This window comes from Apteryx mantelli, chromosome 12 (assembly GCF_036417845.1).
Source record: "Apteryx mantelli isolate bAptMan1 chromosome 12, bAptMan1.hap1, whole genome shotgun sequence".
Lineage (NCBI taxonomy): Eukaryota > Metazoa > Chordata > Aves > Apterygiformes > Apterygidae > Apteryx > Apteryx mantelli.
Genome location: NC_089989.1, coordinates 14,405,871 through 14,417,060, shown reverse-complemented (window position 1 = coordinate 14,417,060; position 11,190 = coordinate 14,405,871). Strand labels below are relative to the sequence as shown.

Below are 11,190 nucleotides of genomic sequence, written 5' to 3'. Positions count from 1 at the left end.
GCTACTTACGAGCACCAGCAAGCAGCCGCTCCGCTCAGCCCCCGCCCGGCAGCAGGGCCGGCCCCACAAAGAGACAGGGCAGGCGTCGCTGGTGCTTTCTCAGTTTGTCCTCAGCGGGGTCTTTATTTGCCAGAGATACAGCGCGGCAGTCACGCAGGGGTGCCGGCGCCCGCGGGGCCGGCCTCAGCCAAACTCAGCCCCGCAAACATGCAGCTGCGAGGGAGGGGAGCGGGGGCACGGCGGGAAGGGGGGAGAGGCAGCTCGAGCCCGGGCAGCTGCACCGGGCCCCGGGCCACTTTGGGGGGGGGGGCAAACCCGCCTCCAGGCCCGGCCACTGCCCCCCTCCGGTGCGAGAGGGGGCCCCCCCGAGCGGCAGCTGCCCCACGCTCCGGCCTGCCGCCGCGGCGCCCCATGCAACGCGCCCCCCTCCTCCCCCCAGAAACCCCCTCTGGGAATAAGCCAGGGATGCGACATGCTCTGCCCGTGCAGGGGCCCCGGAGCCGCTCGGGCCCCCCGGGCAGCCCCCGATCTTGCCACCCACGGCCCCCCCAGCCCTGCCCGGCATGGCTGCGCCTCCATCCTTGCACACGCGGCCTCGGGGGGCCTGGGCACCTTTGCCGGGAGCAACAGCCCGTGGGGGGGTGGGGGGCCCACGCACGAGGTTTGTGCGGGGGCCGCTGGCGGCAGGGCTGGCACGCGAGGGACAGACTGAGAGAGCGGGCAAGGGAGAGCCGCCGGCCCGCAGCCGAACCACCAAAGCCACCAGCAGGGAGGGAGAAGAGAGCGGGGGGGGGGGGGGGGGGACGGGCTCCATGCAAGGGCTCTGCCTCGGGGCCGGCTGGCTGGGGAGGGGGGGGCGCGCAGGGCCGGGGCACGTAGAAAAGGGGGCCGAGGCGGTGGGGGAGGCAGGCAGGCGGGCAGGGAGCGGGGGACCATGCCAGGGGCTATGTACACACAGGGAGCGCGGGGCCGGGGGGAGGACGGCGCGGCGCTCAGCCGGTCTCTTCGCTGTGGGCCTCGGTGGCGGCCCCAGCCCCGTTACACGTGGCAGCGGGTGGCGTGGCGGGGGCCGGGGGCTGCGTGGCGGCGGCGGGCGGCGTTTCGGGGGCCGGGGGGGCCGCAGTGTCCGTGGTGGCAGGGGCGGCCGCGGCAGCCGGTGCCGGCTCCGTCTGCTCCGGCGCCCGCAGGCGTTTCATGAGCGTGGTCACGCGCACGGCTTTCTGCGGGGACGAGAGGCGGAGGGGCCCGTGGGGGGGCGGTGGCGGCAGCGGCGGGGTCCGTCCCCCCCTGCCCCCCCAGCCCCGGGGCGCCCTCCGGCAGCCCCTCACTGGGGCGTCGGGCTCCTTCCCAGCCCCGGGGCGACCCTGCTGTGGGGACTCGCGGCGCTGCAGGGGCTCCTGTCAGCGCGCTGGGCCTGGCCCCAAGGGGTGGGGGGGGACATATCACAGTGGGGTTTGGGGGCTGGCGGGAGGCCGCTGGCCCTGTGATGGGGGCCCAGGGAGCGGGTGGGCATGGCCACCCCGCTGCCAGGGTGAGGGTCCAGAGGGGAAACCGAGGCACCCGGAGGAGCCGCCGGCACTCGCTTCCCAGCCCCCCCAGGGGGGCCGGGCGCCCGCCCAGGGCCACTCACCTTCCACTTGGCCCTGGCGAAGTTCTTCTCGATCTGGGCGCAGACACCGTCCTTGATGTTCTTGTCAGAGGCGGCATTGCCGGAGATCCTGGGGGAGGCGCGGAGCGGTGAGGAGCCCCCCTCGGAGCCCCCGAGCCCCCCCCGCGCACCCCACCAGCCCTCACCACTCGTGGGAGATGGCTTCCTCCGCCGTGATCCTCTGGTCCTGCTCCACCTCCATCAGACGCGTCACCAGCTCCTTGGCTGCGGGCACAGGGAGGGCTCAGGGCCGGGCAGCCCCACGGGTCCCAGACGGGGCACCGGGGGGTGCGCGCGGGCCCCCGGCGGCCCCCGGCGCTCACCCGCCTGCGAGATGTCGTCCCAGTAAGGCGGGTCAAACTCATAGTCGCCGGCGAGTATTTTGCGGAAGAGGTTCTTGTCGTGGTTCTCGTAGTCGTCCTCGTCCGTCTCCTCGTAGAAGGGGGGGTTCCCCGAGAGGCTGCGGGAGGGAGGGGGGAGGCTCAGCACGGCCCGGGCCCCCCGCGCCCCCCCGCACCCCGGCACTTACAGGATGTACATGATGACGCCGATGGCCCAGCAGTCCACGGGCCGCCCGTACCGCTGGCGCCCCACCACCTCAGGAGCTGCAAGGGCACAAGAGGGTGGCGGTGGAGACCCAAATGCCCACGCCGCCCTCCCTCCGCTCGGCGGCCCGGGCCCCCCCCGGGGCCCCATCCGCTCCTCCAGCTGCTTGCGGAGACCCGGTGGTGGGGATGGCCATGTCCCGCTCGTCCCGACAGCCCGGGGCTGCCTCGGCCAGAGTCACCCCGGATCAGTGGGAAGAAGCTGCCGGGATCATGTGGACTCACACGCCACGAGAGCGAGAAGGACCCACTGGGATCAGCCGGGATGGCGGGGAATGGGAAGGGCCCGCGAGGATCAGCCGCCGGCATGGCGGGGAGCACGGAGAACCTGTTGGGCTGGCGGCACCCTGGCAGCGCTGCCTGTGCCGTGCCGTGCCTCCCTGGCCCCGGCTGCCTGCCCGGCTCGCTCTCACCCAGGTACTCCGGGGTGCCGCAGGGCTCCTTGATGAGGCCGTTCTCCAGCTTCGCCAAGTGGAAGTCGCTGATGACAATCTTGGAGTTCTTCAGGCGGTTATAATAAACGAGGTTCTCCAGCTGTCGGCCCAGGGAGGAGTGAGAGCGGGGCCAGCAGGCACATCGGCACCCATGGGTGCCAGCATCCCCGGCCAGAGCTGGAGCTGGTTGGCCAGTACAAGGTGCTCCTGTCCTGCCGGCCGACCTACCTTGAGGTTCCTGTGCACGATCTTGAGCGAGTGCAGGTAGGCGACGGCCTCTAGCACCTGCCGGATGACGTTGCTGGTGTCCCTCTCAGAGTAGTAGCCCTGGTCCAGGATCCAGTCGAAGACCTCCCGGCCCGTGGCCCTGCCAGCACGGAGAGCAGGCTGCCGAGAGCCCTGCGCGCCCCTGGCCGGGCTGGCGCCCCGCGGCAGGGCTGCCAGGGCTCCAGGACAGCCGCTGGCAGGGATTCGGGAGGGGATGCACCCTGCATCGCCCGTCACCCGCTGCTCCCACTTACAGCTCCAGGAAGATGAAGTACTCTTTGCGGGTGATATACACATCCACCAGCTGCAGGATGTTGGGGTGCTTCACCCTAGGGCACCGGAGAGATCGCAGCGTTGGTGGGCGCTCCCCAGCCCGCGCCAAGGCCCAGGGACCGGCCCGCACCAGCGCGGCCACCCCAGGGCCTGGCTCAGCGGCCGCCGCAGTTGCTGGCTCGCTCCTGCCCGGTCCCCCCGCGCTGGGGCTCTCAGGCCCGTCCCCACGACTCACATTTTCAAGATGATGATCTCGTTCTTGGCCGCCTTCCGCACCTTCCGCCCATCCCGCTTCAGGAACTTCTTGCACGTGTACAGCTTCCCCGTCGTCTTCTCCTTGGCCCGGAAGATTTCGCAGAACTCCTCCCTGCGAAAGGGACCCCGCAGCCCATCACACCTGTGGCACCCACGCCGGGACGCAATGGGAGCAGGGTCCAGCAGACGCTGCCCAGACGCTGCCAGCAGCTCCAGGAGCAGAGGGCAGCACCACCGAGGCCAACGCAGGCCCCGGCACACCACAAAGACACCGTGGCAAAAGCCAGGGAGAGGAGAAACAGCAGGGAAAAGAGGCAGCATCAACATCAGCAACCCCAGGACCTATTTGCTGCCATGGGGGCAAAGCCCGGGCAGAGCTAGGAGGGTGCCAGGCACAGAGGAGCCGCCGGGTCCAGCAGGACAAGGGGCTGCTCCGGCACCTTGCCAACGGGAGCCGCGCTTCCCACGGCGTGCCAGCAGCAGAACATCCCCAGCATCACTGAGTTCACAGATGCTGGCCCTGCTGGCGGGAGAGCCATTCGCCCACCAGCAGCTCGCCCCCTCCATGCCCCGCTGCAAGGAGGAATCAAACCCCTGTGCTGAAAAGCAGATGTTACACAAAGAGTAGATGTTGCGGCCAGATGCTGTTCAATATGGGGAATGAGAGAAGCCAGCTGGGAAGAAAACCCAGATGGGAGCATGCAAAAAAGGGGATGCTCTCCAAGCGGCACGGGTGAACAGCCCGTTCTCCAAGCAGGGAAGAAAACACAGTGGCTAAAAATCTCTCCAGGTGCAGTAGCAAAACAAAGGCAGCAAGAAGAAATCCCTATCAAGCAATCGAATTAGTAGGAAATGATGAAATTAGATAAGCAAAAAGCCCCATCCCAGCTGCAGGGCGCGGAGGTTTTCTGGAGCGCCGGGAATAGAAGTGACCTGAGCCCTCCCCTGGACGTGGGGCTGGATGAAGGCTGTGAAACCGCTTGTAACGATGCAGAAAAAGCAGCATGCCCCCAAATTAATTTGAGCACTGCGTTTGGGAAGAAACAAGGCGAGATGCGCCTGTTGCCGGAGGATGACGAAAGACTTTCTATTCTATTATTAATCGCGTTTGAATCAATAGGGCCGGCAGGAGCCCTCGTGCCGTGCCCCAGGTGCAGAGGCGCCGCAGGGAGGCGACGAATACCGAGCTGGCGCGAGCCGCTGGTGTTGCGGCTTCCTCCTGCAGTGGAAATGCTGCTGCCCCAGCGCCCCAGGGGCCCCCCCCAGCAAACCGGCCTTGGCGCTTCTGCAGCCGACGGAAAAATTTCTAGCAGGTGTTTTGGGGTCAAATCGGTCTCCATTGGCAGCCGGTTCTGATGGCTTCATTTCGCAGAGTGCTTCGTAACTGGTCCCTTAACGTACCAATAAAACTTTTGCCAGAGCAGCAGCGCTCCGCTTCCTCGCGCAGCGACGCGCTCACAAAAATATTCTACATATGCTTCCTTTCGGCTTTCATTTACCAGAGCAGAAACGTCCTGCTTTCACGAGTTGCTTTGGGGAGCCGTGATTTTGTGAAATTGCTGCAATCCCAGCAGATATTTCGGCGGGGGGGAGGAGGAGGGAGGGTTAATCGGAGCCATCAGGCTGCAGCGATCGGCAGTGGAGGAAAACCTAGCCCCAATTAGCAATTCCGTCCTCGGAGCGGGCTTCAAGAGTGGGCAGTAAATAACTCCCTGCACTGCCCAGGAATAGGGACTAATTATGGGCCAGCCGCTCACGAAACAAGCAGCGCCTGGCCCAGGCGCCGACCGAGGCGGGGGCCCCGCGGGAAAAGCGCTACGGCAGCCCAAAAACGAAGAGATTTGCAAACTCTCGCACCGTCCCCTCCGCCTGGGGCTGCCGGCGGCGATGCCCGGGGGTCGCGAGCGGGGGCAGACTCACGTTTTGATGACCTGGCCCAGGTCATATCTGTCGGTCACCTCGGACGGCTGGTTATAATCCTTCTTGTCTCCCAGCGTCACGCAGCCAAACGGCATCGCAGGGCCCGGTGCTGAAAGAGCAGAGAGGCCGGGTGAGCGCCTCGGGGAGAGCGCGTCCGACCCCCGTGCAAGCATCCACCAGCCCCCCAGCCTGGCCCTCCACGCTGCAGCCATGCCAGCCATACCGGTCCCTCCCGAGCTGCTCCAATGAACGTAAAACCCAACGAAGCGCAGAGGCTGGCGGCGTTTCCTGGCTGCCGCGAGCCGCTTCCCTCTGCGCCCCCCCCCCCAGCCCATCACCGTGGCGTCCCGCCGGCCGCCCTCCCCGGGCTCGAGGCGCCGAAGCGACGCTGTGCTGGCTACACGCCGTCCCCTCCGTTTCCCCTTCCTCAGCCCGGTTTTGGCCCACGACGACACTACTTTAGCTCAGGGATCCTCGGCGGCCTCCCGCGAAGAGCATCGGCACAGGCCGGGTGAACGTGCAATGAGTTACTCCAGTCTCAGCCCCCACTCGTTAGCTGCCCTGCTTCGATGGACCCTCTGGCCCTACTCCATCGCCATGCGCCAGGCGCTTGGTTGCAGCAGTTTTGCGACACTCGTCCCCCTCCCGCCAGCAGCGAGCGGAGCAGCTCGGTCCTCCGGCCTCTAGCCGTGTTTTGCTCTGCGCTTTTTGGCCTTGAACCCTTCAAAATCGGACCTGGTTTGGAAGCTTCCCCGCAGAAAATTGCTTCAATAAAGTGATTTTTTCCCCACCCTGGCGGCAGCTCGGCTCTGCCTGCCTTCCCCGGCGTTTGCACCCTCCCAGTGGTTTTTGAAGCTGCATCCAAACTGCCTCCACGGACGGGGCCGAGCGGGACCCGCGAGGGGCTCTGGCGGCACTGGCCTCCCTCAGCACTCGGCGCCCACCCCGAAAGCTCCTCAAAGGCTCGGGCAGCCCCGACGCCAGCCCGCCGGCCGCACTGGCAGCGCCTGCTGGCAGCCGCCCCGGGCTGCGAGAAGCCGGCGGGAAGGATGGAGGCGCGCGGGATGCGGGAGCCGGCTGCTCCGGGTACCGAAGCGCCGAGCCTGTTGCTATGGCAATGGGAGCTGTAAAAGCAGAAAACGGCACAGCCGCGCGGAGGGGGCAGGGCCGGGCAGGCACCCCGGCGGGGGCGCGGGGCCGCGGGCCTGCCCCGCGCGCGGGTCCCCAGCTCCTCCCGGACGGGCCCTGGCCCGGCGGCACATCCTCCCCCCCAGCACCAAAGTGGGCCTGGGGCAACCGATGCTGAACGCGGACGGGATGCTGGCCCCCGCCGCCAGCTCGGGCTTCTCGTGCCTGCTACTCGCGGCCCGCGGAGGCAGGAGGGCACCAACGTGCCACCCGAGCGGCGGCCGCGGGCTGCTCCCAGCTGGGGCGACGCTGCCGGGTCGCCCGGCGAGGAAGGCGAGAATAACGAGGCGCCTTCACGCTCGCACACGAGCCTCTGCTTCGAGGGAAAGCAGAGGCGTCCATGGGACCTCCCTCCCCGTACCAGAGGCGCTGTCGGGTTTTCCAGCCTTCCTTCAGCCTCTCCGAACAGCCGCCTTCGAAAAGTTGCCCCCCGCCCAACGCCGGCCCCGGCATTTGCACCCTTGCAGCGATGCAGAGCACCTTGCGGACGTGTCTGCCCGAGCCCGCGGGCAGCCTGGCGCAGCCACGGCAAAGCTGCCATCACCCCGGTCCGGCCGAGCTGCCCGCACCACGGCCCAGGTGCCACCGTGCCTGGCCTCGACGCAAACACTCACGGCCCCCCCGCCGCCACGACGGCCGCGAGAAACGCCCCGGAGGAAGGAGAGTCCCGGGCTCGCCTCCGCAGCCCGCTTCCGCCCGCCAAAAGGGAACGGCGGGTGCCACGGTGCCAGGGTGCCCTGCGCCGGGGTGCCCGTCGCCCGGGGTCAGCGGGAGGGCTGGTGCGGCGAGGGCAGCCGGCCGGCCGGCCGGGGCAGCCTGCCAGCTCCGGCTGTGTAACGGGAGCATTAGCCGCAAAGGGGACCCGGGCAGGATGATATATCGGGATTTTATTGCTGCCTCTGTGAGCGCTCAGCTAATCTGCGCTCATCAAAATTAGTTCCCGTTGGTTTAGCAGGGCCCCATCCTGCCAGGGCTTTGTGCCGGCACTGTCCCCCGCCCCGGGCTGGCCCGGGGGGCTCTGTGCCCCCCAGGTGCTACGCAAGGGAGGCAGCCTGCAGCAGCACTGGCACCCTCAGCCCGGGGGCGAGGGCACCCGCTCGCTGGGGCGGGGGTGCCAGGGAAGGGGCACCCGAGGGGGCGAGGGTGCTCCCTCCCCAGGGTGCCGGGGAGGGGAGGCTGGGTGCTGCGCCGGCGCCCGCACACAGCCTGCCCCCCCCCACCCCGAAGCACCTACTTTAAGAGCAGAAGCAACAGCGGGTGTAAGACAATAGCCGGGAAGTGGGTGGCAGGGTGCGGACGGCACCGGAGGGATGACGCAGCCGCGCGGCCTTCGCTGCCCGGCCCGGGTCCCCAGCGCCTGCGCCGGCCCCTTCCCCGCAGCGCCAGGGGGTGCCAACGGCTGCCTCGCGTCTAGATCTTTCCACGGTGCCGCTTCCACCCGCGCCCGCCCCGGGGCACCCCCCGGGCGTCCCCACCTGCGGCAAAGGGCCGCAGCTCCGCCAGGTCCCGGTGCTCCCCGTGCGGCATCCCACCTCCCCAGGGGAAGGATGTGCTGGGGAGAGGCAGAAAACGCAGTCGAGCCCAAGACGGACCAAAATATTTATAGCGCAGGCAGCAGCAAACAGGGGAGGCGAGAAGAGGCTGCACGGGCAAACAGCCCCCGAGGGGTATTTCAGGCCAGGACTGCAGAGGGTTGGGGTGCGGGATGGAACCCCGGTGCGGCTGGGCGCCCGGAGGCGACGTTGCCCCACGGAGCGGGGCACGGGGTGCCGGCAGGGGCGCTTGCCTGGCCTGGCCCACCTCGGCTGGCAGCGACGCGCAGGGTGCAGAGCTGGCTGCAGATCCCAGGGAAAAAAAAAAGTCTCCGGCAGCCGGCGAGCTCGGATCAATCGCCGCAGCGGGGAAGCGAGCCGGGCGCGGGGCTCCCTTCGAGGGGAGCGAGGGAGGGAGCGTGCCGGGTCGCTCCCGCGTGGCGGGGCTCAGCGCCAGGGAGGGCGTGCAGGGCACGGCCTCCACGCCGCCGGCCCCCAAGGGCCGCACGCGTTCGGGGAGCCGCAGACCCGCGCCAGGGCCGGGCCCCGGCGGCGTGAGGACAGAGCCCGATGCCCCGCTGGCGGACGGCACGCAGAGGAGGTGCCCGGCCGGCCGAGCCCGGCCCCCAGCGCGGGGGTCACCGCCGGGACGCGGACACGCGTGGGCGGCCGCAGGGGAGAGCCCCGATGGCAGCCTGCCGCGCCGCCCCGGGGCGCAGCGGCCGCTCGAGCGCGGCTCCCGGCCGGGCCCGTCGGGGCTGCGCAGCCCGGCGCGGGGGCAGCGGCGGCCGGCGGAGCCGCTGCCGACGGCGGGAGCCGGCGCGCCGGGACGGGGGCGAGGAGCCGCCGCGGGGCGCACACGCGCGGCGGGGCACACGTGGCCCCGCACAGGGCGACGCGACACGCGTGGCCCGGGCGGGCGGCGGGGGCACGGCCGGGGCACGGCACCCGCTTCTCCCGGGCGCGGCGCGGAGGGTCCCCGCCGCCCCGGGGCTGGCCCGGCCCGGCCCGGCGCCGCCGCCCGCGCTCACCTGAACGCCTCTCGCACCGCAAAGGGGGGCCGAGCCCCGGGGCCGCCGCTGAGCGGGGCGGCGCGCGCCCCTCCCGCCCTGCCGCGCCGCGCTGCCGCTGCCGGAGCCGGTGCCGGTGCCGGAGCCGGTGCCGGTGCCGGAGCGGAGCGCCCGGCGCGGCAAGTTGCGAGGGCGGGAGCGCGCGGCCCCGCCCCCGGGGGCGGGGTCTCCCCGTGACGTCACCGCCAAACTTTGCGCCCCGCCCCCCCGGCGGGGGTCCTCCCCCTCCCCCCCGGGGGCACCCCCCGGAGTGGGGCGCGCGTGGCCCGGGCACGCGCACCCGCAGGGGACGGGGTGCGTGGGGCTCCCCCCAGCACCCACGGGGCTTGGGGTGCACATGGCCCCGGACCTGGGCATCCGGGGGGGCGGGGTGCACGCGGCACAGGGCTGCACCCGCAGCGCCCGTGGGGCGCCCGTACCCCGCGCTGCTGGGGGCCGCTCCTGTGCCACCGCTTTGGGCCCCTGTATGCAAGGAGCTTAATTCCTGCAGCTCTCGGACAGAGGGCCGCCATGCCTTCACTTCCACTTAGAGTCGCCTTCGCTCCCCATTAGCGTCACGGCCGCAGCCTGCCAGCTCCCTGCGTCGCTCCTCGTTCGCCACTGGCTTCTCGTTTTGTCTTTTATTATTATTATTTTCCAGAATTAATAACAAACAGGCGGTGGAGGGAGGGAATTGCCGCAAGCTCCTGCAGGGTGGCGTGGGGGCTTCGTGGGCTTTTCTGAAATTTCACCTGCTGTCCCACCCGCCTGGGCGAATGCGTCGAGGAGCCGCCAGCAAAGCGGTGCAGGGGGAGCGGGGAAGGTGCAATGCGAAGGGACAGGCGGCGTCCAAAGAAATCACGGCAATCCACTAAAATGGGACGCGGGCTGCTAAGGTGGATTCGAGACCTGCTGGCCCCACGTATGCCTCTGCCCTTGCAGCGTTTGAATCCCAGGTCTGGAAATGTGTGTGTCGGAAAACTTCCGGCAGGCAACATTGGCTTTTCGGAGAGGCGTATAAATAAACGAGAGCTGTCACGGCTTGCTCCTTTCTTTCTAATTTTGTTCTGTTTCCTTTCTGCCTTCCGTCAGCTCCCTGTTATACAGCCGGAAAATGCAGATGTAGTGCTTCGACGAGGTGCTCCAAATGCGGCCCGCTCCCGCGAGGTTAATAGCAATTAATATTTGCATGGTCGCCCTTCATTAGCCAACCGGCCGGCTGCTCTCCACCCTCACTGAGCTGCAGCCGCACGTGTGGCAGGGGACACCGGGACACCCGGCCCCTAGTGAACTGCCGGGTCCCACTGTTCCCGCTCCGGTTCTGGACCCTGAAAGGTGGCCGGGCAAGGCAGGTTGTGCCGGGGGGGCTCTGACCCCCTCCGAAGGGCCTTGGGAATTACAGCTTTGGAGCCATCGCACCGGGTAAATATTGCAGTGCAGTGGCACGGCGCTAGGGAAGAAATCCACGTTTGCCCCGTGCCCGCCTTGCGCCTCCGCGTCCCCCCGAGGGCCCTTGGGGTGTCACCACTGACGAAGCTCAGCAGCTTCAGACCCCCTCGCCCGGGTCGCCGCAGCGGTGCTGGCGCGGCGCAGCCGGCGGCACCCTTCCCCCAGCTCCCCTGCAGCCCGGCTGCCGCCGAGCCGCCTTGCTCCTCTTGAAATTCAGCAGTTTGCGGAAAGCCTCCCAAATTGCCACGTGCTGTTCGCTGACATTTGCCGCCCATATGGTGCGGCTTCGTAGCTGCAACCCCCCCCCCCCCCCAACCGCCGGCTCCGCTCCCATCCCTCGCTGGGGCGGCAGGGCCCAAAGCTCCCCCCAAATCAGCCAGCCGGGCAGGTCCCGAGCCTGCCGTGGGGATGGGGATGTCTCCTCCCGGGACGCAGCACCTCGGAGCGGGGAGCGCTCCCGGGTCAGGCAGGGCACCCTGATTTTGGGGTCTCCCCCTGCCAAAGGGTCCAGAGGGATGGGTAGAAACTCCCGCCCCAGGCGAGTGGGGCAGCCCGGGGGCATCTCCGTCC

General features: G+C 69.2%; 1 protein-coding gene across 2 annotated transcripts; it reads right to left on the bottom strand.

The window, feature by feature from the left end:
• Positions 1-92: 92 nt before the first annotated feature.
• Positions 93-9,215, bottom strand: CAMKV (CaM kinase like vesicle associated). 2 transcript variants are annotated; one of them, XM_067303593.1, is made up of 11 exons: positions 9,154-9,215; positions 5,403-5,511; positions 3,463-3,594; positions 3,209-3,283; positions 2,916-3,054; positions 2,667-2,787; positions 2,178-2,253; positions 1,972-2,108; positions 1,795-1,873; positions 1,631-1,718; positions 93-1,220 (listed from the first exon to the last, which is right to left on the bottom strand). In XM_067303593.1, the coding sequence occupies exons 2-11, from the start codon at positions 5,495-5,497 to the stop codon at positions 993-995; spliced, it is 1,170 nt and encodes a 389-aa protein (XP_067159694.1). In that variant the 5' UTR covers positions 5,498-5,511; positions 9,154-9,215; the 3' UTR covers positions 93-992. The 2 variants fall into 2 exon arrangements, with proteins under 2 accessions (XP_067159694.1, XP_067159695.1); XM_067303594.1 differs by lacking the exon at positions 9,154-9,215 and adding an exon at positions 5,861-5,877.
• Positions 9,216-11,190: the final 1,975 nt, after the last annotated feature.